The 25197-nt window shown below is 39.9% G+C and overlaps 1 protein-coding gene across 1 annotated transcript in view; it reads right to left on the bottom strand.

Annotated features, from left to right (window-relative positions):
• kcnab1b (potassium voltage-gated channel subfamily A regulatory beta subunit 1b) overlaps positions 1-25197 on the bottom strand; it is a 34957-nt gene that overhangs the window by 4354 nt on the left and 5406 nt on the right. Inside the window, exons 3-9 of the mRNA XM_058067238.1 lie at positions 15151-15194; positions 12425-12462; positions 11076-11155; positions 10834-10878; positions 8557-8601; positions 6921-6964; positions 2398-2484 (exon numbers count right to left, since the gene is read on the bottom strand). Of these exons, the coding sequence (XP_057923221.1) occupies positions 2398-2484; positions 6921-6964; positions 8557-8601; positions 10834-10878; positions 11076-11155; positions 12425-12462; positions 15151-15194 (383 nt within the window). The remainder of the gene's footprint in view (positions 1-2397; positions 2485-6920; positions 6965-8556; positions 8602-10833; positions 10879-11075; positions 11156-12424; positions 12463-15150; positions 15195-25197) is intronic.

A 25197-nucleotide genomic window follows, 5' to 3' on the forward strand; every position in this document is an offset into this window, starting at 1 on the left:
GGGTCATTCTAGCAATGTTTTTTTTCCAAAAATATTAATTGATAAATCATGCTGTTTTGGGCTGCACGCTGGGCAAGTGGTTAGCGCACAGGCCACACAGCAAGGAGACACAAGTTTAATTACATCCTCGGGCATCTCTGTGTGGAGTTTGCACGGTCTCCCCGTGCATGCGTGGGTTTTCTCCGGGTACTCCGGTTTTCTCCCACATTCCAAAAACATGCTAGGTTAATTCATTCATTCATTTTCTTCCGCTTTTCCTCACAAGGGTCGCGGGGGATGCTGGAACCCATCCCAGCTGTCCCCAGGCGAGAGGCGGGGCACACCCTGGACTGGTCGCCAGCCAATCACAGGGCACATATAGGCAAACAACCATTCACACTCACATCCACACCAATGGACAATTTGGAGTCGCCAATTAACCTAGCATGTTTTTGGAGGAAACCGGAGTACCCAGAGAAAGCCCACACATGCATGGGGAGAACATGCAAACTCCACACAGAGATGGTCGAGGGTGGAATTGAACCCTGGTCTCCTAGCTGTGAGGTCTGCATGCTCACCACTCGATCGCCGTGCCGCCCTGCTAGGTTAATTGGCGACTCCAAATTGTCCATAGGTATGAATGTGAGTGTGAATGGTTGTTTGTCTATATGTGCCCTGTGATTGGCTGGCGACCAGTCCAGGGTGTTGCTCGCCTCTCGCCCAAAGACAGCTGGGATAGGATCCAGCATCCCCGCAACCCTCGTGAGGAAAAGCGGTAGAAAATGAATTAATGAATTAATTAATTGATAAATCATGCTGTTTTGGGCTGCACGCTGGGCAAGTGGTTAGCGCACAGGACACACAGCAAGGAGACACAAGTTTAATACATCCTCGGGCATCATCATGTGGAGTTTGCATGTTCTCCTAGTGCATGCGTGGGTTTTCTCCGGGAACTCCGGTTTCCTCCCACATTCCAAAAACATGCTAGGTTAATTGGCGACTCCAAATTGTCCATAGGTATGAATGTGAGTGTGAATGGTTGTTTGTCTATATGTGCCCTGTGATTGGCTGGCAACCAGTCCAAGGTGTTCCTCGCCTCTCGCCCGAAGACAGCTGGGATAGGCTCCAGCACCCCCGCGACCCTTGTGAGGATAAGCGGTAGAAAATGAATGAATGAATAATAATTGCAACAAGTCTTCCTCTTCATCTCTATTGCCGCTGTCTGTCTTATTCCTACATTGACTTAATTGAATTCATTTCAATTTGCTGCGCATGGGTCTGTCAAATATAAATGACGTTGAGTGGGAGAGCTTGTCTGCAGGCTGCACAGCCTATCTATTAAAACAATGGGATGACTTTGACGTTGATGTATTGTCTGTTTTTCATTCTTGCATCGCTCTAATGTGAGCATTTTATGTATTTTTCATAAGCTGGAATGCCAGCTTTGAATTCTATAGCATTTTATAGTCTTGTCAATAAAGGTGACAGCAGCAGCAGTAAAGCGTGAGTGTCATCGTGGTAAAATATGTTGGCTTTCATTGGTGTCTCTGCCTTTCCAAAAGCCACATAAAGTAACACGCACAGAGGGATGAGGGGACATGAAAAGAAAGGCTGTGATTCTAACAAAGTTAGACTTTGTCCCCATTACATCACATTTTGGTACCTTAGGGAACATGAGTTGTTGTGTTGCACAAAGTCACAGGACCAAATGCAAACACATGGAAAGCTTTGCATTTTTATCTCTCCATGCTTAAAATCACATGTATACTTTGTTTTGAAAGGACTGCAAACTCTCCAGACTTTCCAGTGACGCTATGATGTGAATATATTGCAAGAGTATAATATTAACAAATACACATTTTGCCAATAGCATCAAAGGGGTTTTAAAAAAATTGTTTATATCATTCTGCATTGTCACAGTTAAGGCATCAGCAATGACGTATGACACAAGGGGCAAAAAAACTGACTGGTCCAGAGAAGTAGAAAGGTCACGATGCAATAAAATGTCAATGGGATGAATGGCGGATCATTAAGAAAGGCTGCACTGAGTCTGGGAGGAACAGAACGATTGCATCCAGAGAGGCCAACCCAAAAATACACTAGCGTCCCTCAGGGGGACTAGATAATCCTGCTTCTGAAGAACATGGAGGGCTCAAAGACCACGTGGAAGTGGTGATCCCACTGCGACAGAAAGAGACTGACACCCGCAGGCTAAAATAGAGGACTTGAAATTGTCCGATGAGCAGAGATGTGTGAATGTGTGCCAGAGAAACACACATACACTCCAGCCCTAATCTGCAAGAGTTCGCTAATCTGGTCAGGCCCTTCCTCTATTTTCTCACCTACTCAACTTGCAGGACAATGTGCATTGTCCCAGAATTCCAACCCAACTTCCACCCATTCCCAGCTCCCACTCACCTTCCATGGGAGTGTTGTTATCTGGCCGGTTGGCAAAAACCACATCAACATACTCCAGTTGCATCCTCTGGAGGGAGCCCTTTAAACCTGTAGTGGGAAGACAGGACAAATACTGCACATTCATTCATATAGTATACCGTATTCTACATACAATGCTATATTCATTATATGAATTTAGACTATTAATCAAACAAACACAAAGACAGGAGTGATGTTCACGTTCTGTATATACACTATATCTGCTAATGTTTTGGGAAACCTCCAGGAAGTGACAATATGTGTAGTGTGTGGTCTTTTCAACACTTTCAAGTCAGGTTCAAACTATAATTTCCTGGATGGACAGATGGTGTGAAAAAACACTTTATACCTGCAAAATCTCTAATAATACTGTAGTATTGAACAAATATGTCAATTTGTAGAAAGTGAACATAGTTTAGGACTACAACAGGATTTTATTCATGGTTTGACAATGTTGTGTCACAACTTTGTAAATATATAAAAATAGAACGACAAGCATGTAAGCCACACATAGGACATCCCTGGTGTAGAATGTGGGCTATAGAGGGAAGTGAAGCCATTGAAGAATAGGAAGTGTTGAGCTGTTCATGCTGTGTTTTGAGCATCTTCCCGTAGTGCCCTGTGTCTATTTCAAATAAAAAGGCTGACTATTTTACAGCCATCCTGATGTGGTGTCATTCAGCCGCCGTTGATGAGAAAATAGCGGGACCGCAGGAAGTACGCTGTCCACAAAAAACAACAACAGGGAATTCTACCAATGATAATATATGAGTCTATGATATGTTTTATTTAGATCTGTATTATTTTCTGTTATTGTGTCTACTATATTGGGTAATACTAGTGTAAAGATGACTATAGGGGTGTTATTTTTATGCCTAGAGGGCTCCAATAATGTTATTTAGACGTTTATTGATGCTCGTAATTCTACTTTATGGAAATTCACTGATCAGGTCGGGTGTGTAACCAATTACCGAGGGATTTAATTTTTTTGTTTGTTTCAGCACACACTGTCACTGTCAATATATGTCCCATTTCACACACCAAGAAGAGCAGATGGAACACGAAAAACTGTGACAACATTAATAGAAAGTCAAGGGAAAGTACACATGTAGCTTTGATCACGTTTAAGTGCATGTGGCAGAAAGTGCCTTAGGCGTCCTCATCAAGTCCCATCAAAGATTTCAGCCTTCCCTGATGCTTTTTTCCTGTGCTCTCCCAAAATCTGCAGAAACACCCGAAACATGGATCCTAATCTAATCCTGCACTGTCACCGTCAGCTGTGTCCGCTGTCTTGTAGATTAGCTTGACTGGCTCTGAAGGGGAATCTATTTTTGGGCAAGATGTGGAACAACAAAGATACTCCTCTGGTGTCCATGTTGAATAATGTATTTGTTTTCTCCGAAAGTCTCTTTGAAAAGATGAGCGTGTCAAGGAATCCCTCTGTCCTGTGGCGGTTGCACGCTGAGACAGAGTCATTTTCTTGCCGTCCCCCCAGCAGTGCTCATCTGTTGTATTTATTAAAAGAATATTAGCACAAGACGTTCGGTGAAACTCGATTTGCCATTTAATTTATGATCCAAAGCTTACCTAAGGCCAATAACTTTGGGTATAGTAAGTCATAGAGTTTGATATTAAAAGCAGAAGAAGAAATCTCTGATGAGGAGACATATTGTCAGCCAGATGCTACAACCAGAAAAAAACAAACTTTGACGAGTTTCATGGGAAACCAAGTAACAAAAACATCCATCTATGGGGCTTTCCATACCCATTAAATTAATGTCACACTGACACTTTAACCCCAATTATACAAATTATGTGACTATATAACTATTGTCCCGTAAGCCATTATGGAAATTAATCTGTTTCAGAGTGAAACTATCACCACTATACAAGACAAAAATAAGTTAACTGCGGTTTAATAAAAGAAAAGTCAAATAAAAGTACTCAAACCCCAATTATACGAATTATGTGACTATATAACTATTGTCCCGTAAGCCATAATGGAAATGTATCTGTTCCAGAGTGAACAAATCACCACTATACAAGACAAAGACAAAAATAAGTTAACTGTGGTTTAATAAAAGAAAAGTCAAATAAAATGTGATAAATGCATAGTATTGTGGAGAGAGTAATGGTAATGGTTTCATTTTATTTGAACAAACATACGTCATACTTCGGTATACATCACATACTACAAAAGTCCCTCGCAATGTTTCTGTCATCAGTTGCTGAGGGTTCAATATTTGTTACTTAGTACAATAGCGGTTTATTTTTTCTTCAGGACATTTCATTGTACTGGCTGTGAACAATGCAATAGTTCTGGCTGTATTTCACCCATAAGATAGTTCTCTGGTTTTTATATTGTTTTCACCTCTAAATGCAGACTACATAGGCAAACCCATTCAACCCAACCTGAAAGTGAGCATAGAAAGAATGGTCTTTATCGATTGAATAAGTAATGCAATAGGACACACCTGGGCAACAAAGCACAGGGTGGGTTCAAACACAAGGTTCTATATTCCAGATGGAAATACCTGGAAATAAAAGATGTCTTATATTCGTCTCCAATGTTTTCAGTCTATGCCAAAAATAAAGGAATTGTTCCAATTCTTCTGGAAGACACGGTATGCTTGTATGTGTCACAGCAACATTCCCAATGTTGCACGTGGATGCCAGCCATCAAACAATACACTCAGTGCTTCAGTTCATTGTTGCTGTCATTTTTTTTCGAGGCATTAAATCTCTTAAACCTTGCGTGTTGTGCTCACACACACACACACACACTGTTGTTGGAAAGGGGGGGAAAGTTGGAGATACTGCTGTGAATGCTAATTATATGACTGAGAGCTGAGTCACTGCAAGCGGTGCAATGCGCGGCGGGCCAGGAGGCAAGTTTGTAGGAGTCAAGAATGATTACGACCAAAGGTGTGCAAAACAAATGAGCGTGAATGAGGCCATAAATCGTCTAAAAAGATAAAGCAGCCTTTAAAAATGTTTTATTGTCTCTGACTCGTGGGTTAATTTCACCCTGGGGTTGCAGGGACAACAGAAACGAAATAGTCGATCGCATACTAAAACCTGTAGGTTGTACTGAACAAAGACTTGTATTATGGTTGTAGTTTGCATCTCATACTAAGAGTTGTTTCTAATATTCCCTTTACCTTATTTGATTTGATTAAGGGGCATAATATTTGAAACACCTATCGTAATGATGATACAGCTCATGCATTAGCTTGAGCGGTTGTGATGTGATGATCTAATGATCTTAACCTGCAACCAAAAGGGAACCTTATTGAGTTTTTTTTTTAAGTGGTATCATTTAGTATATATATAAAAAAATAAATTACGGTTATCCTCTCAGAAAATGCTGTGAGTCCCTTAAAACAGGGGTCTCAAACTCAATTTACCCGAGGGCTACTGGAGGTAGGATCTGAGTGAGGCTGGGCCGCATCAGGTTTAAAAAACAAAACAAAAACATATTTATTAAAAACAGAAAAAAATAAATGAAAAAGGTTTTCTACAAGAAAAGCTCTGATAAAACATTCCACTGTTCTCAAATATCTTAATTTTTATTTACTACACAAAATAAGATTAAAAAATAAATAAATCAAAATAAAGAACATAAATCAATCAGTAATAAATAAATAAAATAATAATAAAACAGCAAATAAGAAAAACTTAAGAAACCACATATAGCTGGTGGGTAGACAAATTATTTTTTTGCCAGATAACCTTAACCTTGAACATGAACATTAATGAAACTTAACCCTTTTACCCAATTAGCAAGTTAGCATCGTTACATCTGGGAAAATCGTGTCAATTGTGTCCGGCGTGCACAAAGCTATCATTTCTGCGTTCATGATACCAAACTTGCGCGGGCCGCACTAACATTAAACTTTCATATCAAGATGGGGGGCCTCACACTAGCATCCCACGGGCCGCAAGTTTGACACCACCGCCTTAGATGCTGAGAATAATTAATGCAGTTGGGTATTAATTAATTATCAAATCAGTTGGGTACCCCATTATAAAAGTAATACACATAAAAATACTATTACGGACCAGTCACATAAATACCCCTATAATAAAACTGTTGTTTTTTTTTATTTGACTAGCAAAGAGAGAAATGGGCTCCGAACTATATTGCTGATTAATACTGTACATCACAGCAAATCAAAGCAATCCCCAAACAGCATGCATGGTTTACTATGAGAAGCAGTCTATCGGTGTTCAGACAATTATTGTCAAATGGAAAGTATTGTGGGACATTGGAGTCAAACTTAAAGGTATATGCAGACAAGACATGAGGAATGGAATTGGACTCGTATAGGTGTTTGCACAAGCTGAACGTTAGAGAAAATTGAAACACATACAGGAGGAAAGGCGAGGAGTGGAGCACAGAAAAAAAGAAGATTAGCGCAGTGCAGTGGGGTTTGGAGTGATGAGGTGATGTGAAGGACAAACGAGGAGGAGGAGGAGGAGGAGGTGTATAGGACATTTGTTACCTTCAATGATGTGTTTTCTATTGAGGCCTCTCTCGGTCTCTGCTCTGGAACAAGACAGAAATAAACACACATGAAAACACACACACACACACATACACACATGCGCAAACACAAAATACTCAGTAAATATTGCCAGCAAGGGCCTGCACAGCCTACAACCAGGAGAACTACTGCAGTCAGTTTTCTGCAGTGTGCCTACAGTACATACACTATCTAACAGGGACTAAAATACTGCATGCATATTAGTAAGGACAAATTTAATTTGCAACAACACACTGTTAGAGTGGATATCTGCTTGGTAAATAAAGTAGTGTACAATTTAAATATTGCCAGTTATAAATGAAATCCAAAAAGCTAAAAAATGGCTGCACCGTGGTGGAGTGGTGGAGCGCACAGGCCTCAGAGCTAGGAGACTCAAGTCCGATTCCACCCTCGGGCATCTCTGTGTGGAGTTGTGGAGCATGTTCTCCCCATGCGTGGGTTTTCTCCGGGTACTCCGGTTTCCTCCCACATTCCAAAAACATGCTAGGTTAATTGGCGACTCCAAATTGTCCATAGGTATGAATGTGAGTGTGAATGGTTGTTTGTCTATATGTGCCCTGTGATTGGCTGGCCACCAGTGCAGGGTGTACCCCGCCTCTCATCCGAAGACAGCTGGGATAGGCTCCAGCATGCCCGCAACCCTTGTGTGGATAAGCGGTAGAAAATGGATGGACAAATAAAGCCAAAAAAATTAGACAATCTGTTTACTTTTTAATAATTACCTACAGTATATTGCAGTATATTGGCCAATATCACTCATTATAAATACATTGAAAAAAGTACAGTGAAGTCATGTGATTGGTCAACCTCACTTATGTATGATCGGTATTGGAAACAGAGCATCAAACCAAGTTTGGCTTCTCTTCAGCACAAACCTTTAGAAAAGGGCAGCATTTAACCACTGCAGTGTTGCTCTTATACAGCCACACCACGAGGACACCATTAGCATTCAGCCCTGCTTTCGGTGTAATTGAAATTCGATATGCTCTCTCAATTTTTGTATGCAGCAAACCCCTAAGGGAGCGTCTAAACGCGCCGCTATGTTGTTTGCTGCAGTTATTTGCTACCTTTTGAGGCCTGTTGCTGCACTGTATGCACCCAGTATTTGTTATCTGCTATTTGTCCTTCATTGGTTGCACTTTCACTTTAAACTTTGTCATGCAACGTCTTCCTTAGAAGATAGAAATATATGTATTCCAAACATGCATCATTGAGTAATTGTGTAAATATCTACATGCTTGACAGGTTCTCTCACAGTAATTCAGGTGTAAAGTAGTTCACACCGATGAGTAGATTACTATATTAAGTCAATTGACCCACTTGCTATACTCGTGCCTTTGAGGTCTTCCTTAGATAATATCAAAGAAAGAAGAACTCTTGTGTACTGAATAAATGGAGGTCCTCCAGTAAAGTGACTAACAGTGACTAGCAGCAAAAACAAACATAATGAAAGAAAGAAAAGAACACCGCCGTGATGCCTTTAAGGCTTTAAAAAGAAATGTTTCCCCGTCATGCTCATTTCACTCGAGGTGAATGTTCTCTAATGCGCATCTTGTCGCTGGTGAACCACACACAAACATTTACGCACACTTACTTTCCTCCCCAGTAGAGTTTTGTGGTGATCACCAGACTGGATCGCCTGAGGGAAGACAAACACACCTTTCAAAGCTATGACAAATTGATCTTAAAGTTGGTCTCTTTCATTCCAGTAAGAACCAGTTTATTCCTACAAATTTAAGTAAGCCACATGTGATTACTGTAAATTTAAGCACTGACAAAAGCACCAACATAGAATGTGAAGAGTGTATCAATAGTGAATAATCTGACAATGGAGTTGCAATATGTGGGGTGCAGTACTGCAATGGGCTTTAGATGTGAGTACAATGGAGGAGTAATGACCTCATATGATCCAACATTGCATTGGAATGAGTCATGAAAATGACTGATGGCAGAGTCTTTGCAAAGGCACATGTGGATGTGCACTGCTTGGCCCAAAAAATGTCACCACTTGGATTTAGTCATTCTCATATTGGATCATCATTACTGTGAATCATGGTTCAGCTGGCTAGAAATTATGCAAGGCAAAACCTCATTCATTGACTGACTTCTTATTTCTAATAAATAGTCAGGTAGGAAGACATACAGCTAATTTTTGGGTTATGAATGAGTGCTGGTATGTACAACATCCATCCATCTATCCGTCCATTTTCTATGCCGCTTATCCTCATTAGGGTCACAGGGGTATGCTGGAGCCTATGCCAGCTGACTTTGGTCGCCAGCCAATCATGGTGCGGCAAACATGCTAACCACTATTCCACTCTGCAGGCTTTTAACTTTGAAGACTATTGTGTAAATATTATACAGTTATTAAAATAATTCCTTTTTACATTGACCTGCAAAAATGACAGAAATTTTTTCATTTTGTAATATGATATGCGACTCCAATTTGTCCATAGGTATGAATGTGAGAAAATGAATGAATGAATGAATATGATATGCATGCACTGAGTAAAGAAATTGTGGCAAATTTTCAAACAAGACAATTTTTCAAATGTTTGTGGCACAAGAATGTGAATAAAAAAGTATTTGTGTAAATAAACGACTACAGTAATGTCTGGTGTTAAAACTACAAAAAATGTTATACTGTAATGCGGCTAATTTATCATCACACGAAACATCTCGTATACTTCAGAACAGTGATTCGGCGCTTCATGCACACACCCACGTCAGGGAAAACACACAAAGAAATCCACATGACGCTGCTTTCAAGTTAAAAGTGATCAATCTAGCAACTTCCTGACAGTGTGGAGCAGTGTCAAATAATCCACTATCACTGCGCAATGAAAAGAACAGCACAAGCTAATTTGCCTCAAGATGCAAGTGACACTGAGAGCGACAACAAAAAAGAGCGATAGACTGACAAGCGATTGAACTGACTGTTCAATTCCAACACCTAAGAAAGACAGGAGGAGGAAGACAGGCATCAATGACTTTTCTGGTAGGCTACTGTTGAACCAGACGTATTATGACGTATGGACAAGTGGTTAGCACTAGGAGACTCGGGTTCAATCCCCCTCTCTGTGTGGATCTCTGTGTGGAGTTTGCATGTTCTCCCCGGGTACTCCGGTTTCCTCCCACATTCCAAAAACATGCTAGGTTAATTGGCGACTCCAAATTGTCCATAGGTATGAATGTGAGTGTGAATGGTTGTTTGTCTATATGTGCCCTGTGATTAGCTGGCGACCAGTCCAGGGTGTACCCCGCCTCTCGCCCGAAGACAGCTGGGATAGGCTCCAGCACCCCCGCGACCCTTGTGAGGAAAAAGCGGTAGAAAATGAATGAATGAATGAATGAATGATTTATGATATATACATTCCACACCATCGACATCAATTATTATGTCCATCCCTAATTTATATGGACTATGTGACACTTATTTTTATGTTATGGTCGTTAAAAAATAATTTTGTCAAATTGTGTGTAATTTGATGAAAATTTGCTGGGAGACCGGGGTTCGATTCCCCGCTCGAGTTTGCATGTTCTCCTTGTGCATGCGTGGGTTTTCTCCGGTTGAATGAATGGTTGTTTGTCTACGTATATGTGCCCTGTGATTGGCTGGCGACCAGTCCAGGGTGGCGACTCTTGCCCATAGACAGCTGTGATAGGTTCCAGTATGCCCATGACCCTCGTGAGGATAAGCGGTAGAAAATGGATTAATGGACAACGTGGACAATTGCGTGTTTTATACAGGTGCTGCCTATGTAGATACAAATCCTTTTTTCTCCTTCTTTTGCAGCTTACATTCAATAGTCCAGAAATTATGGTACAGATCTTTCAAGGCATCAAACATGTAAATCGGCCTATACGTTACCTCCAGCATTTTTTCCTGATGATGTTTCCCAGGATTATCTCTGCTCTGTTAACAAACAAAAGCAACACTATAGACGCAGCAGATGTTGATTACATCCAAGTCATTTCCGTGATGGAATGCATGCCTGAGAGCTACTGAAAAACACACATTTTACCTGCAACATATCAAAGCTATCACCATAATGGAACTGAACACGGTACTGCATCCTGATGCAAAAGAAAGGCAAGAAGTTCATCACTCACTTCCCACCAGAGTAGACCTCTGCCGTGTCAAAGAGGTTGACCCCGCTCTCGTACGCAATAGTCATCAGCTGTTCGGCCACCTGATACAGATTTGAACATCCATGTAATAACACATCACAGATTGATACCACCCACTCAACTGAAGACTCCAAAAAGATGAAAGAAATTCCCTCAAGAACTGAAATGTGCATCAGGTTTGCTGCTAGGCTGCTTGTTTTTTTACAGGTTTTCTAAATGTTCTATTTCAGCCTTCAGTGTGTGTCTGCATTTTAATTAGAGCCATATGGATTACCAAAAGTTCATATTTTATTTTTAAATCAGTTTCTTCCTGTGGGAATCATTGGTGAAGTTTCCTTCATATAATATATGAAACAATTGAAGTACAGCTGCACTAAAAGTATGTTTGTCAAGTTTGAAATAAACCCTCAAAAAATGTAAATAGCTTGACACAACGAAAATCACGATTATTACAGTCACCATGTATTTAAATTGCACATATATTTGTACGTTTTGTAATGTACAGTATGTACACAATTGAGGGTGAATAACTTTAAGTGCAACTTTATAGAAAGATCTCCATTCTTGGCCACTGCCAGCAGGGGGCAACCTCGACAGTATGAAGTGGTTTTCAGGCCAGAGGCGGGGTACAACCACGTTTACATAATTTACCTCTTTTTTCACGTTCAAATAGTTTATGCGACTCCGGTTTCCTCCAAAAAAAAAAAAAAAAGCTACTTAGGTTAATTGGTGACTCCAAATTGTGTGAATGTGAATGGTTGTTTGTCTATATGTGCTCTGGGATTGGCCGGCGACCAGTCCAGGGTGTACCTGGCCTCGCGCCCGAAGACAGCTGGGATAGGCTCCTGCACCCCCGCGACCCTCGTGAGGATAAGCGGTATAGAAAATTAATGAATGAAAATAGTTTATGCCACAATGACATAGCTTATTTTCAATATTAAAATATTAAAAGAAAAATATTTGGTAAAGTATTCTTCACTGGTTTTTCTGTTTAAGTCCCGCCTTCCTGCAAGATCTGATCTGTACCTGATTGGCCGCTTCAGTTTTTAGTCACCGTTCATTCAGTCATAGGCTGGTGTACTGAAAATGAAAATTTTTAAAAATCTCTGGCAATACAACTAATAAATATGCAACAGTGCCTTTCTGTAGCTACATAGTTACAGAAACAACTAAGAGGTTTAGTACTGATCCTTCATTTATGGCCAAATGGGCTCATGTAATTGGGTGTCACAAGTGCTCAGTAGCTGTCATTGGCGGCATCAATTAATGCATTTGAACATACGCTCATGGCTTGTAATGGCTGAGAGATGCAAGTTGACATGATGTCTTACCTCATCAGAGATCTGACCTCCGAATGTCACCCAAGTGCCTGTTGAACCAAACATCAATGTGAAAAAATGTTGGACCGCTAAAACTATCACAGCCAAATGTTTAATCCTGCAGGCTTTGGAGCTTGTGTTAGAATGTCAACTTATTTTTAGACATGGCAGAACATTTAGAATATTAACCACATGGTGGCTTGGCCTCAAAGGCAAATTACTGACAGCTATATGAGTTTTTGATGCATTGAATCTACAGTACACTTAAAACACAATGCTGCAAAAAATCTACATATAACCAATAGGGGGTTTCATCCTGGCTCTACAGTAGCATGTGATATCATATTACAATATTACCTCATTACATCCCGGTTCACCTTTCACAGAGTTTTTGAGAGCAATCATTTTTTAACAGGATATGAATGTGCATTGTGTTCTGAGTCCTTGTAGTGTATTAGACTCATCTATTGGCGTTCTGTTAATTTGATTAATTCTGCTACCAGTAAAGAGTTGAGAGTTGAAGAGGGTTCAGACATGTCCAGTTTATCTCAGTTAAATAGTCCTGATTGGTTAAGGTAGAACTTGCCCATTATGTTCTGCGTTCTGATTGGCCGTAGACCAGTGGCAATCAATCTACTTCATGCAGGACTGCTTGTTTCCTGTTGTATGATTGCTAGCTGCTAGCAATGGTACATGCCGAATGAAGGAAGCAGTTACGCGGCTGTAAATGAATCTTCCGTTCATGGAGGATGACAAGGAGGAATACTTTTTAACAAGGATACAAAAATGACTCAGGAAGGGGAAGGCTGCAACCACTTTTTCACACTAATATATATGTACAATATACCAGTGTGCTCCGATCGATTGGCCACAAATTGGTATCAGATGATATCAGTGAAAAAGCATGGTATCGATATCGGTTGATTTTTAAACGGCAGTCCCCTCCGCCAATCAGCTTCGCCCCCACTGCAGCATTTCGAACAACCATGTCTGTCGTGTGTGGGACGTCCTGTCTTTATGGGAGTGATATAAGTTTTGCAGCATGCAAATCATGCCTCTATCTCACCGGGGTGCCGTTTTGAAAAGATTTAGATTGGTTTGACATTTGGGGGCGAGCACCTGAGGAGGCCCATTACGTGATCATCCAAGCCCTGGTCCCAACTCGCTGTACTTGCAAGTGTGGGCAAGGATTTGGGAGCATGTAGCACTTTTAGTGCAAGAGGACTTTTCGTTGTGTGCAGGGCTGCATTGTTACACGCATGCACTCTGCAACAACTTCTGACTTCGTGAGCACGGATGTGGTGGTTGGGTCAGATTTAAGAGAATTATATTTTATATAGTATTATTTCTGCACCTACGTCTATGTTGTACATGCACATCTTTGACAATGAGGGTTTAAAGAACAGATGAGTAAACAATGTCAACAGTGGCCCATATGCAGGGTCATTTCTAATCAAGCAGCACAACAATTAAACACGCATAAAACGCATGGATGCACATTACTCTTGCATGTCAAGAGGAACGCTTAAGGCCTGATCTCTTCCATTAGCGTCATATTCTCGTTATGTTATTATTATGTTATTACACTACATGTAGTATATTTCCAGTTTTAACCTTATGAAAAATCTAAAACGAGCTGGTGAGGATGGACAGACTGCACCTGTTATCTGTCGACAGCTCAAAGAGGCTCAAGAGGTATAATTGCAGTATTGTAGCTATCAATACACATCCAAGAATGATGGAGGATCATGTTTCTGCCCGGGGGTAGGATTTAGAGTTGCCACACACAAGTGTATTTAAAAGATAACGGTCACAACATCAGATATGGATATGGATATGGATATGGATATGGATATGGATATGGATATGGATATGGATCACTGCACATTTGCAAATTGGCATTCATTGCGCAACTGCAGGGTCTTGAGACACATGCTAACTTGCAAACTAGAGAGCTAGCGACCTAAACGGTAGCCTTCAAGTTATTTCCTTTAAACTTAAATAGCCAAAAACTTACCACTTCCACACGGATAGGGAGGATAACTATTAATTATTATATTACTATATAACAGTTATTTAACTGTTGTTAAATGTACTTGTGATGGAGCTTACAACTATATTCGTAATACATTGTATTTCAGTAAAAGTAGTTGTATTTTATTTTTATATTTATACGTTCACTTGCCATTCCTTGTTGCTCTGTTTGTTTATGTATTGTGCCCACATTCCTTGAAATATCACTGCAGTGATGACTAACAGACTCATTCACAAAATCTCTATCAATAAATGTTCCTCGGGGTCCGCTGCTCCTGGAAAACACTCAATCATTTAGTTTTTTTCTGATTTGTTGTATTTTGTGTCATCTCCTGCAGGCGACTTTGTGCACATACGCTGCAGTGCACACACTTGAATTTACAATATAGCCGGCAAGCACACCTACACGCAAGCAGTGGACTAAATGTATGAAAGTGGTGCCGTTTATTATATGCCGTGCACAGCATATGAGCAATAATTGTGCATTGTGATTAAATATTAACAAGAAAAATATTAGCGCTGCAAACAGCTTTTGCATTCTCTCAAATATGAAAAATGCATAAGAAGACAAAATATTATAATGAAAATTTCCTTCTGTGCTTGCACCACATTCCCCCTCCAAAGCCCACAGGTCACTTAAGTTTGCACTTGGATGCTTGTGGAATCATTAGATGTTTTCTCTACTGCTAATTAAATGCACTCACCAAGGCCCAGACAGGAGACACGCAAACCAGATTTCCCAAGATTCCTGTGGAGTAAAACAGAATGTGACTAATGCAGCTTGTGTTAAGGCTCAAGATGTCATCAGCTGTACGTGGTAGAAGCTGACAATGTTCTCCAGTTCAGAGATGCGTTGACACAGCTATAGCTCAAATAATTAACCAACCGGTTTAGAGTAGGCTGTAAAATAAACAATAAATAAACAGATGTGATTATAGTCGATTATAGTGAGGGTCATTAACTTTGATTATACAGTAAACAGCATAGACACTGGACACCAAATTGTTGGCTATTTGTGACCGAGTATATTTGAAAAGTATAGAGACATAACACAAAATTAATAGCAAGGTGTTTGGGCAGTACAACATCACATGCACTGTGCAATACGCTTTGCATTGTTCATCATACTGTGCTGTATCAACTGATGTGGAATGTCTTGTGTCATAATTGGAGTCTTTATTGTCAACTGACCAAGAATGAAACACACACGCCATCGAAATTACCTTTTTTTCCCCCTTTTTCTCTCCACGGTGAGATTACAAACAAACAGTACCAAAGGGAGTTTGAAATATAAAAAGCTATATTTTAACATGCAGGCATATATAGTATATACAAAAGGTGAATACGACTGTTAACAGTGCAATGATATTGTCGCAATTGGACGGAATCAGATTGTATCACAGAAAATGTAGTATCTGATCATATCACAGTGTAACTGGAATGAGTAGTATTGCATTGTAATAGGAGTGACTGAATCGTCTGACGTTATAGATTGAGTGACTATTGAACTGGGCGACATCGTGATTGAGGTAAATCATATTGCATTGCATTGTAATCATATCGCATTGCATTGTCATTGGAATGAATTGGATTGAATCGAAACAAACCAGGGTCAATCGTACCAAATCATAACAAGAGAAAATAATATTGTATCAAACGACCATAGACTGAATCGTATCAGATTGAAATTGGTGGGAATTGAATTGTATTGCAATTGGAGTGAATCAGATTGTGTCACATTGAATTGTAATTTAAATTAATCATATCATAACTGAAGTGGATCATACCGTCTTGTATTGTCGCGGGAGTGAATCACATCAGAAGCATGTCAACAGTCTAAGGAGGAGCCTTTGTAACCTGTAACCTGTTTTCAAATGGTTCTATTATTATTTATATGGCAAAGAATATATTCTGATATACAATAATATCTTGTCTATTGCAATTACGGTACATAGTCCCAGACCCCATCGTGATTAAGTCAGCGTCCGTATTTATAAATGTAATATTTTCCTAGTTAGAGCATAGAACCATGTAAATATGGGTTTTAACATCATTAGATCCTTCTAGACATTAAATAACACCTTATACAATATACAGTAGATATAACAAGCCATTTATGACATAAATAATACTCTTATTTGTGTGTGTTGCTCTAAATGTGTTCCCGAGGGGAGCAGTGTGAGTAGCAAACAGGAAGCAACATCGGGGGTTCAGAGTTACGTTAAATGGCAGCTCTAAATTGTTTGAATGTGAGTGTGAATGGTTGTTTGACTATATGTGCCCTGTGATTGGCTGGCGACCAGCCCAGAGTGTTTAGGTGTCTGTTTTCCTCATCTCCCGCCTCCAAACAGGAAGAGGAATCACTCTTGCTTACTGCACCTCAGACCAGTCATACAGTCTCTATCTTTATCTCAGTCTTTATCTTGGTGGGTGGAGGCGGGGCCGCTAGCATACGCACAGAGTGCAGAAGAGTATAATATATTATAAAAGAATTGTGTAGATTGCAGTATATCGTCATATATATTTTTTCATTGTTAAAAAGTTAAAAAGTTTTCAAGTTAAAAATCTCGTCTCCTAGGCACAATCTCGTGCATCGTCTCATCTCGTGAACGGTTTATACTGTTTACACCAGGGGTCTCAAACTCAAGGGTCTGGGTGAGACTGGGCCGCATCAGGTTGTTAAAAACAGAAAAATGAATAAACTTTGCTTTGGTTCCGATTTTCTACAAGAAAAGCTCTGATAAAACATTCCACTGTTCTCAAATATCTTACTTTTTATTTTTCTACACAAAATAAGATGAAAAGTAAATAAATCAAGAAAAAAGAAAATCAATCAATCAGTAATAAATAAATAAATAAATATAATAATAATAATAAAACGGCAAATAATAAAAACTTAAGAAACCACATATAGTTGGTAGGTAGACAAATTATTTTTTTCAGATTAAAATTAACAAAGCATTATTAGAGCCCTGTAGACATGACAAAACACGACTATAGTCACATTTATACTCTTTTTATTTACAACATATTGCGCAACTGCAGGGTCTTGAGACACATGCTAACTCGCAAACTAGAGAGCTAGCGACCTAAACGGTAGCCTTCAAGTTATTTCCTTTAAACTTAAATAGCCAAAAACTTACCACTTCCACACGGATAGTGAGGATAACTATTAACAGTTATTTAACCTTTAACATGAGCATTAATCAAACGTAATAATTTTTTCTGGGTACATGATACCATACAGCATCCATATCAAACTTGCGCGGGCCGCACTGACATTAAACTTTCATAATAAGGCGGGGGCCTCAAACTAGTGTCCTGCGGGCCACATTTGGCCCACGGGCCGCATGTTTGAGACCCTGGTTTTTCTTATCCTATTAAATAAGGGAGCACATCAAGTCTTTTCCTATTATTTTCTTCCCAAAATGCAATCCTGCTCTCAAGGAGGCGCTGATGTCTTTTCAAAGCAGCTTCACTGTTGATGCTGATTGCTCTTAATTCCCTCCTCAATGGATTCCTCTCTCCATTAACACTGCAATGGTATATGAATGGGAGAATTCATCTGCGTCCAGCTGTTCCACGGCGGTGCAAAACTGCACTCTGCTCTCTCGTTAACACCAAGGAAGATGAGCTAAGACCTCCGAGTTGTTGCCTCCCTTGTTGCAGATTGACTTTCCATATAGTTTACAGTCTGTAAAACTACTGTGGTGCATGTGTTGCAAGACAATTGTGTGGAAAGTGGCAGTTAGAGCTGATTGTTGTCTACAGGCGTCTTCCCATAGAGTGATGGATGTTCACTTTAGCATAAGGAGGCGGCCCAAGGAGGAGATTTCAAATGGAAACATATTTGTTGGTGCAGAATCAACAAGACTGCATCAAAAAGGGATAAATTGTCTTGGGGATGTGGGGCATTTGTTTAGAACTAATGCACTGTCCAATTCAGGCCTCTGTTCCTTAGTGTCAATTCAGTCAAAGTAGGAAAACTTATAAAACAGATAAATGATCAAAGAATCAACAAATACCGTGCACGCCAAGCAGAAATAATAAACAAGTCTAAATTAATATGATGCATTCATTTGAGTGGTGTATTCAGTTTTAAAAATGTCATTAAATTAAAAAATATAAATAATTGAGATAAGGTAAACATTCACATAAAATAAAAAAAATATTTAAAAAAATTATATACAATTTAATTTCCAAAAATACCCTAAGACAACATAGTTTCAACTTTGCAGTCACCAATTTTGGACTACTTTGTTATGTCTGATGCCATGGAGAAGTATGGATGTGAAGCCTAGTCTCCTATGATGTATTATAGAAAGGGAGTTCTGATCCAGCTCTCTCTGTCTGTGTCAATCACTGCAATTCAGAGAGCACTTCTGAGAACAAAAACAAACTAATAAATCTGAATCTGAAGAGCTTTTCATGTTTACTATGGTCATATATACTGTATGTATGGTTTAAATCGAATCTATCCATCCATTCTTTTTCTATATCACTTATCCTCATTATAGGGTTGCGGGTATGCTGGAGCCTATCGGGGTACACCCTGGACTGGTCGCCAGCCAATCACAGGGCACATATTGACAAACAACCATTCACACTCACATTCATACCTATGGACAATTTGGCCAATTAACCGAGCATGTTTTTGAAAACCGGAGTACCTGAAGAAAACCCATGAGAACCCATGAGAACATGCAAACTCCCCACAGAGATGCTCCATCAAATCTATCACAGTATAAAAAGCCAGATCATATGAATACTGCATGGAGTAAAGTGAACTACTACAACTGAAGGACAACTTGACTGTGCGAACTTAAGACAACAACTTCTCAAGCCAGTGAAGGGTGTCTTAGTCCTTCGTGGTTGGATGGCACCCGAAAGAAGCCTTGAAGAAAAATGACAAATGAGTCACTTGAAGACGCCCACTCACACAAACCTGTCACCACTTATGAGCATCTTGCATGCTGCTGTACAGTATGGCGCTTCTTCTATTGAGGGATCCTCGGCTAAGATAAAGATAATACATCCACATCTGGCTGTGTTATTGTCCTCAAATCTTCAGAGGAATTGCTTCTTACTGTGCGTGTAGGAAGGGAAGTGGGGGGCATTTCATACATTTATTATCATTTGTTTCCTTACTCAAATCATTATTTGCCATCTAACTCCTTTGTCAAGGTTGTAAGTAAACAGATAAAACTCCAAGCTCCCCTCAGGGATTGTTGTAGACAAATCAAACCCACATAATGCAACCTTGATGGGCAGAAAGGATTAGACAACACCCACATCTTCTGCTCCCACTGCTTCCCTAATGGATGCCACAATGTGCTCATGAAAGCAAGCAACCAAAAGATAAGGGGATCCTAATCACAATATCTTAGAGCCACAGGGAATTATTAAAGTTTGAGATGAATAGACTAACTTTAACAAGGCAAAACAGTGATGGATCAAAAGGAAGTAGGGGCGACACAAGCAGGCAGACAGAGGCTTCCAGAGCTGCGAGTCCAAGCCTCAAGTCTAAGCGCATCACACGCTCTCTACGCATAAAGCATTCTATATGACAAAGAATGCCAAATAGGGGATGACAGTCGGCTCCCTACAGCCTCCTGCACAGTGTGTGTGCGTCTGCTTTAGTTTCTATGCAGGTCCTACGTTAATGCAAGTTTTTAAGCAATCAACAATATCTGCATCCCTTTTGCCAAGGTGTTATACGTATGTATATTAGCAGATAATATTATATATTATTATATTAATAGAGCACTCCATTTTGCCTCATTTGATTTATGACACGGGCTGCACGGCGTTCGAGTGGTTAGCGCGCAGACCTCAGAGCTAGGAGACCAGGGTTCAATTCCACCCTCGGCCATCTCTGTGTGGAGTTTGCATGTGCATGCGTGGGTTTTTTCCGGGTACTCCGGTTTCCTCCCACATTCCAAAAACATGCTAGGTTAATTGGCGACTCCAAATTGTCCATAGATATGAATGTGAGTGTGAATGGTTGTTTGTCTATATGTGCTCTGTGATTGGCTGGCGACCAGTCCAGGGTGTACCCCGCCTCTCGCCCGAAGACAGCTGGGATAAGCTCCAGCACCCCCCACGACCCTCATGAGGAAAAGCGGTAGAAAATGAATGAATGAATGAATGAATGATTTATGACACATACATTCCACACCATCGACATCATTTCTTGCGATCAATTATTATGTCCATTCCTAATTTATATGAACTATGTGACACTATTTATTTTATGGTCAAATTGTGTGTAATTTTATGAAAATTTGCTGGGAGACCAGCGTTCGATTCCCCGCTTGAGTTTGCATGTTCTCCTCATGCATGCTTGGGTTTTCTCCGAGTATTCCGGTTTCCTCCCACATTCCAAAAACATGCTAGGTTAATTGGTGACTCCAAATTGTCCATAGGTATGAATGTGAGTGTGAATGGTTGTTTGTCTATATGTGCCCTGTGATTGGCTGGCCACCAGTCCAGGGTGTACCCCGCCTCTTGCCCGAAGACAGCTGGGATAGGCTCCAGCATGCCCGCCACCCTCGTGAGGGTAAGTGGTATAGAAAATGGATGGATGGATGCAATGATGAGTATACATATAACCTTAGAAGCAGAAAGCACAAACTTCTTATCAGTCTTTTTCCATTAAATACTGATAATAACATGCAAGTGTGTATGAGATATGAACTTTGCTTACTTTTTGCTGTGAATGTAATAATTTACAGGTTGCAAATGTTTAAGCCATAGTAGACTGCTCCTGTTTATATTTATTTACACTATGCTTGAGTACTATATACATGTATATATATGTGTGAGGGAAAGGCTACAAATCCCTCCACACAGAGTAGCTGTATTTCAGGCAGAGACGGAGCTGTTGGCCTGTGGGTTGATACTCTATTGAAGAACATGTGGGCAGATCTGAAGTGCATGATTTAGTATGTTGTAAAATTCAGTGAAAGCTCCCACAAAAAAAAAAAAAAAAACTAGAGCACTCTACAGTAGCCTCAGAAAGTATGTCAGAATATATCCTAAAGTGTAGTTGCAACTTAAATTTAAAAAAAGGATTTGGGTACCAATGTAACAAAATGTGTTTGTATTTGACCTCATTAATTCATGCCCCATCTTTAAACCTCACGGCATTAATGTCATTTGATGTCTTTAGTGAGATGAAATTAAAATTTGAAGAGTTGGGAATAAAAAGCACATTTTGTCTAATGATCAAATATTTGCATGCCTGTTTTCATTCCCACTAACAAGTCATTATATTCATTTAGTATCGGCAGCTGTGCTGTTGGATATTCTTTATGCTTTCCAATTATCTTAGTAATTGCAGGCTGTTTCCTAAAATGGATGTTGTATTTATTTTAAACCTGTTATGCTTGCATGAAATAATCTCGATTTTAATTAGAATGCAAAGTCCGTTAAAACTTTTTGCCAATTTGAATGTTTTTGTGCTGAGGGAGCTTGTTTGCTCCAGGCTCAAGTTCTTGGTGTGCCAACACTAGTTAGGTCTTCTAATTAGGTTTTCCTTACAAGCGCCTTAATATGGCATAGCAATGGAGGGAAAAATAGTAGGGAAGCTCAATACCAGGAAAACTACATACATCACCATGGAACCACAACATTTTCATGGCAAAACTGGGAGGTCAAAGAAAAGTATGATGATTCATTTTCTACGGCTTATCCTCACTAGGGTTGCGGGGGTGCTGGAGCCTATCCAGGCTGTCTTCAGGTGAGAGTACACCCTGGACTGGTCGCCAGCCAATCACAGGGCACATATAGACAAACAACCATTCACACTCACATTCATACCTATGGACAATTTGGAGTCGCCAATTAACCTAGCATGTTTTTGGAATGTGGGAGGATTCCGGAGTACCCGGAGAAAACCCACGCATGCACGGGGAGAACATGCAAACTCCACACAGAGATGGGTGGGATCGAACTCGGGTCTACTAGCTGTGAGGTCTGCGCGCTAACCAGTCGACCGCCGTATAGAAAACTAATGCTACCAAAGACATATTTATAGGTTTTTTTCAACCCGACCGCTCGCTCTTTTAAGTTTTTTTGCATGGGAGGCACAAAGAGGTGATGATGCAACTCTACCATAAAAGAGAACATGTTTGATGCAGTTTTAAGCCCCCAAAAAAAACCAACCACAAGGTGGCAGAAGGGTATTTTATAACAACTCAGCCCACATCCACGTTGCATAGCAAGCAGGAAGTGAAAAGGCATCTCGATGTATTGCGCAAAAGAGGTTGCGCATTTATCACACACTTATGCATGTTGTTCTCCACAAAGAGCCATGGAGAACTAATACTTTGCCGAAACTTACATATGTTCTATTGATGATTACTAAAGAACGGAAAAAGGTAGAAACATGTTTTTTCTGATGAACGATGAGAGTCTAATCTTTCTTTTGGTATATACCAGGGGTCTCAAACACGCGGCCTACGGGCCAAATGTGGCCCGCAGGACGCTAGTTTAGGCCCCCGCCTTGATATGAAAGTTTAATGTTAGTGCGGCCCGCACAAGTTTAATATGGATGCTGTATGGTACCCAGAAGAAATTATTACGTTTGATTAATATTCATGTTAAAGGTTAAATAACTGTTAATAGTTATCCTCCTTATCCGTGTGGAAGTGGTAAGTTTTTGGCTATTTAAGTTTAAAGGAAATAACTTGGAGGCAACCGTTTAGGTCTCTAGCTCTCTAGTTTGCGAGTTAGCGTGTGTCTCAAGACCCTGCAGTTGCGCAATATGTTGTAAATAAAAAGAGTATAAATGTGACTATAGTCGTGTTTTGTCATGTCTACAGGGCTCTAATAATGCTTTGTTCATTTTAATCTGAAAAAAATAATTTGTCTACCCACCAACTATATGCGGTTTCTTAATTTGTAATTATTTGCCGTTTTATTATTATTATTATATTTATTTATTACTGATTGATTTTTTTTATTCTTGATTTGTTTATTTATTTTTCATCTTATTTTGTGCGGAAAAATAAAAAGTAAGATGTTTGAGAACAGTGGAATGTTTTATCAGAGCTTTTCTTGTAGAAAATCGAAACCAAAGCAAAATTTAATCATTTTTCTGTTTTTAATAAATGCGTTTTTTTGGGGGGGGGGGTTTGGAAAACCTGATGCTGCCCAGTCTCGCCCAGACCCTAGCTCCAGTGGCCCCCAAGTAAATTGAGTTTGAGACCCCTGGTATATAACATGTCTATATAGGCCAAGAACACAATAATCTGTGTGCCTTGAAAAATCAGTCAAAATCATAAAAAATATCTGTGATTGAATGGGTTAATGGAAACTACACAATGTATTAATCTTAAATGTTGACATACAATTTAAGAACTTCTTTTTACCTTCTCATGACAATGTTAACAATGTTAAAATGTACAATACATTAAGTCAATTCAGCAAGCACCCCTTTTTTCCTTAAACTCAACAACAGTTAAATTCAGTTTAGACATGAATATTAAAAATACAAACAAATCTTGGAGTTTAACAGGCAGTCTGTAAATGGATTGTGTTCAGCCTCAGTGGTTCAATTGTGCTTTGCATGTTTGAATCATCACTTGTCGCTAGACAGAAATTTTGGTGCCCCAGAGACCAATGAAAACAAAAAATGGCCGACACAAACTAAGAAATGACTCCAAAATAAGGCATCACTGAATGACAAACATCCATGAGGAACCCTCCTTCTGCTTACTGACCCTTAAGGACCTCAAAGCCACACAAGCAGGAAGCCGGACTAAAAGTGCAGCATTCATCACTACGTCACTTGTTTGGGCTGACAGTATTATATTTGAAAAGGTCTTCCGAAGGTTTGCGAGTGAGGGACCCCGCAGTCGGAGAGGCACTATTTTTGGATTGTCATGACAACAAAAAACGCTGCAGGTGGTGGTATTATTAGTTTATGCTCCGCTTCTTTTCGCTTATGACTTGCTACGCCTTCGGATGCTCCCACCGAGTCTCGCACATTCAGTGCAAATACATTTGCTCGTGTGTGGAAGTGCTGCACGTCAGTATGTACGCCTACAGAGGACTAACAAGCTCATCTTGGAAAAATTGCCCTGGGATGTTTATGTTTATTTCCAATGTAGAGGATGGGATTTTCTAACAAATGTGGTTCACATGCTAAAAAAAAATAACCTTTGCCATTAATGGAAAAATTAGTTCCACTTTTCAGTTTTTGTGTCCTTATTTTTACTTCACATTATTGTGCCTGTTGTGAGATCATTCAAACCTGCAATAAATGCCATTTGTTCCAGCGATCAAGTCTGATCTGTGTCCTACTGAACATTACAGTAACATTACTGACACCTAGTGACCAGTGTACAGTACTACATATCAAGGGCGTCACAAGATCTTGAAAGTTAAAAACGTCAATAATAAATTAATTAAGCGATCCCACAATAATTGAAAATGAACTTGACATAATGCCTCACTATAATGCCATGTGCATGTGTGTCTGTTTTCCTCGTCTCTCGCCTCCAAACAGGCAGGAAGTGAGTTCATGCTGTGCTTTGGTTTCAGCACCTTGTTTGTTTGTTTGTTCCATAGAACAGAATAAACTGAGTCAGTACTTGTGTCACTCATAAGTCTCTTTGTCTCGGTGGGTTGAGTGCAGAAGAATGTAGCCTCATGAGCAGCGGTCTCAAACACGCGGCTCGCGGGCCAAATGTGGCCCGCAGGACACTAGTTTGAGGCCCCCGCCTTGATATGAAAGTTTAATGTTA

The sequence above is a fragment of the Doryrhamphus excisus genome, chromosome 3, assembly GCF_030265055.1.
Source record: "Doryrhamphus excisus isolate RoL2022-K1 chromosome 3, RoL_Dexc_1.0, whole genome shotgun sequence".
Lineage (NCBI taxonomy): Eukaryota > Metazoa > Chordata > Actinopteri > Syngnathiformes > Syngnathidae > Doryrhamphus > Doryrhamphus excisus.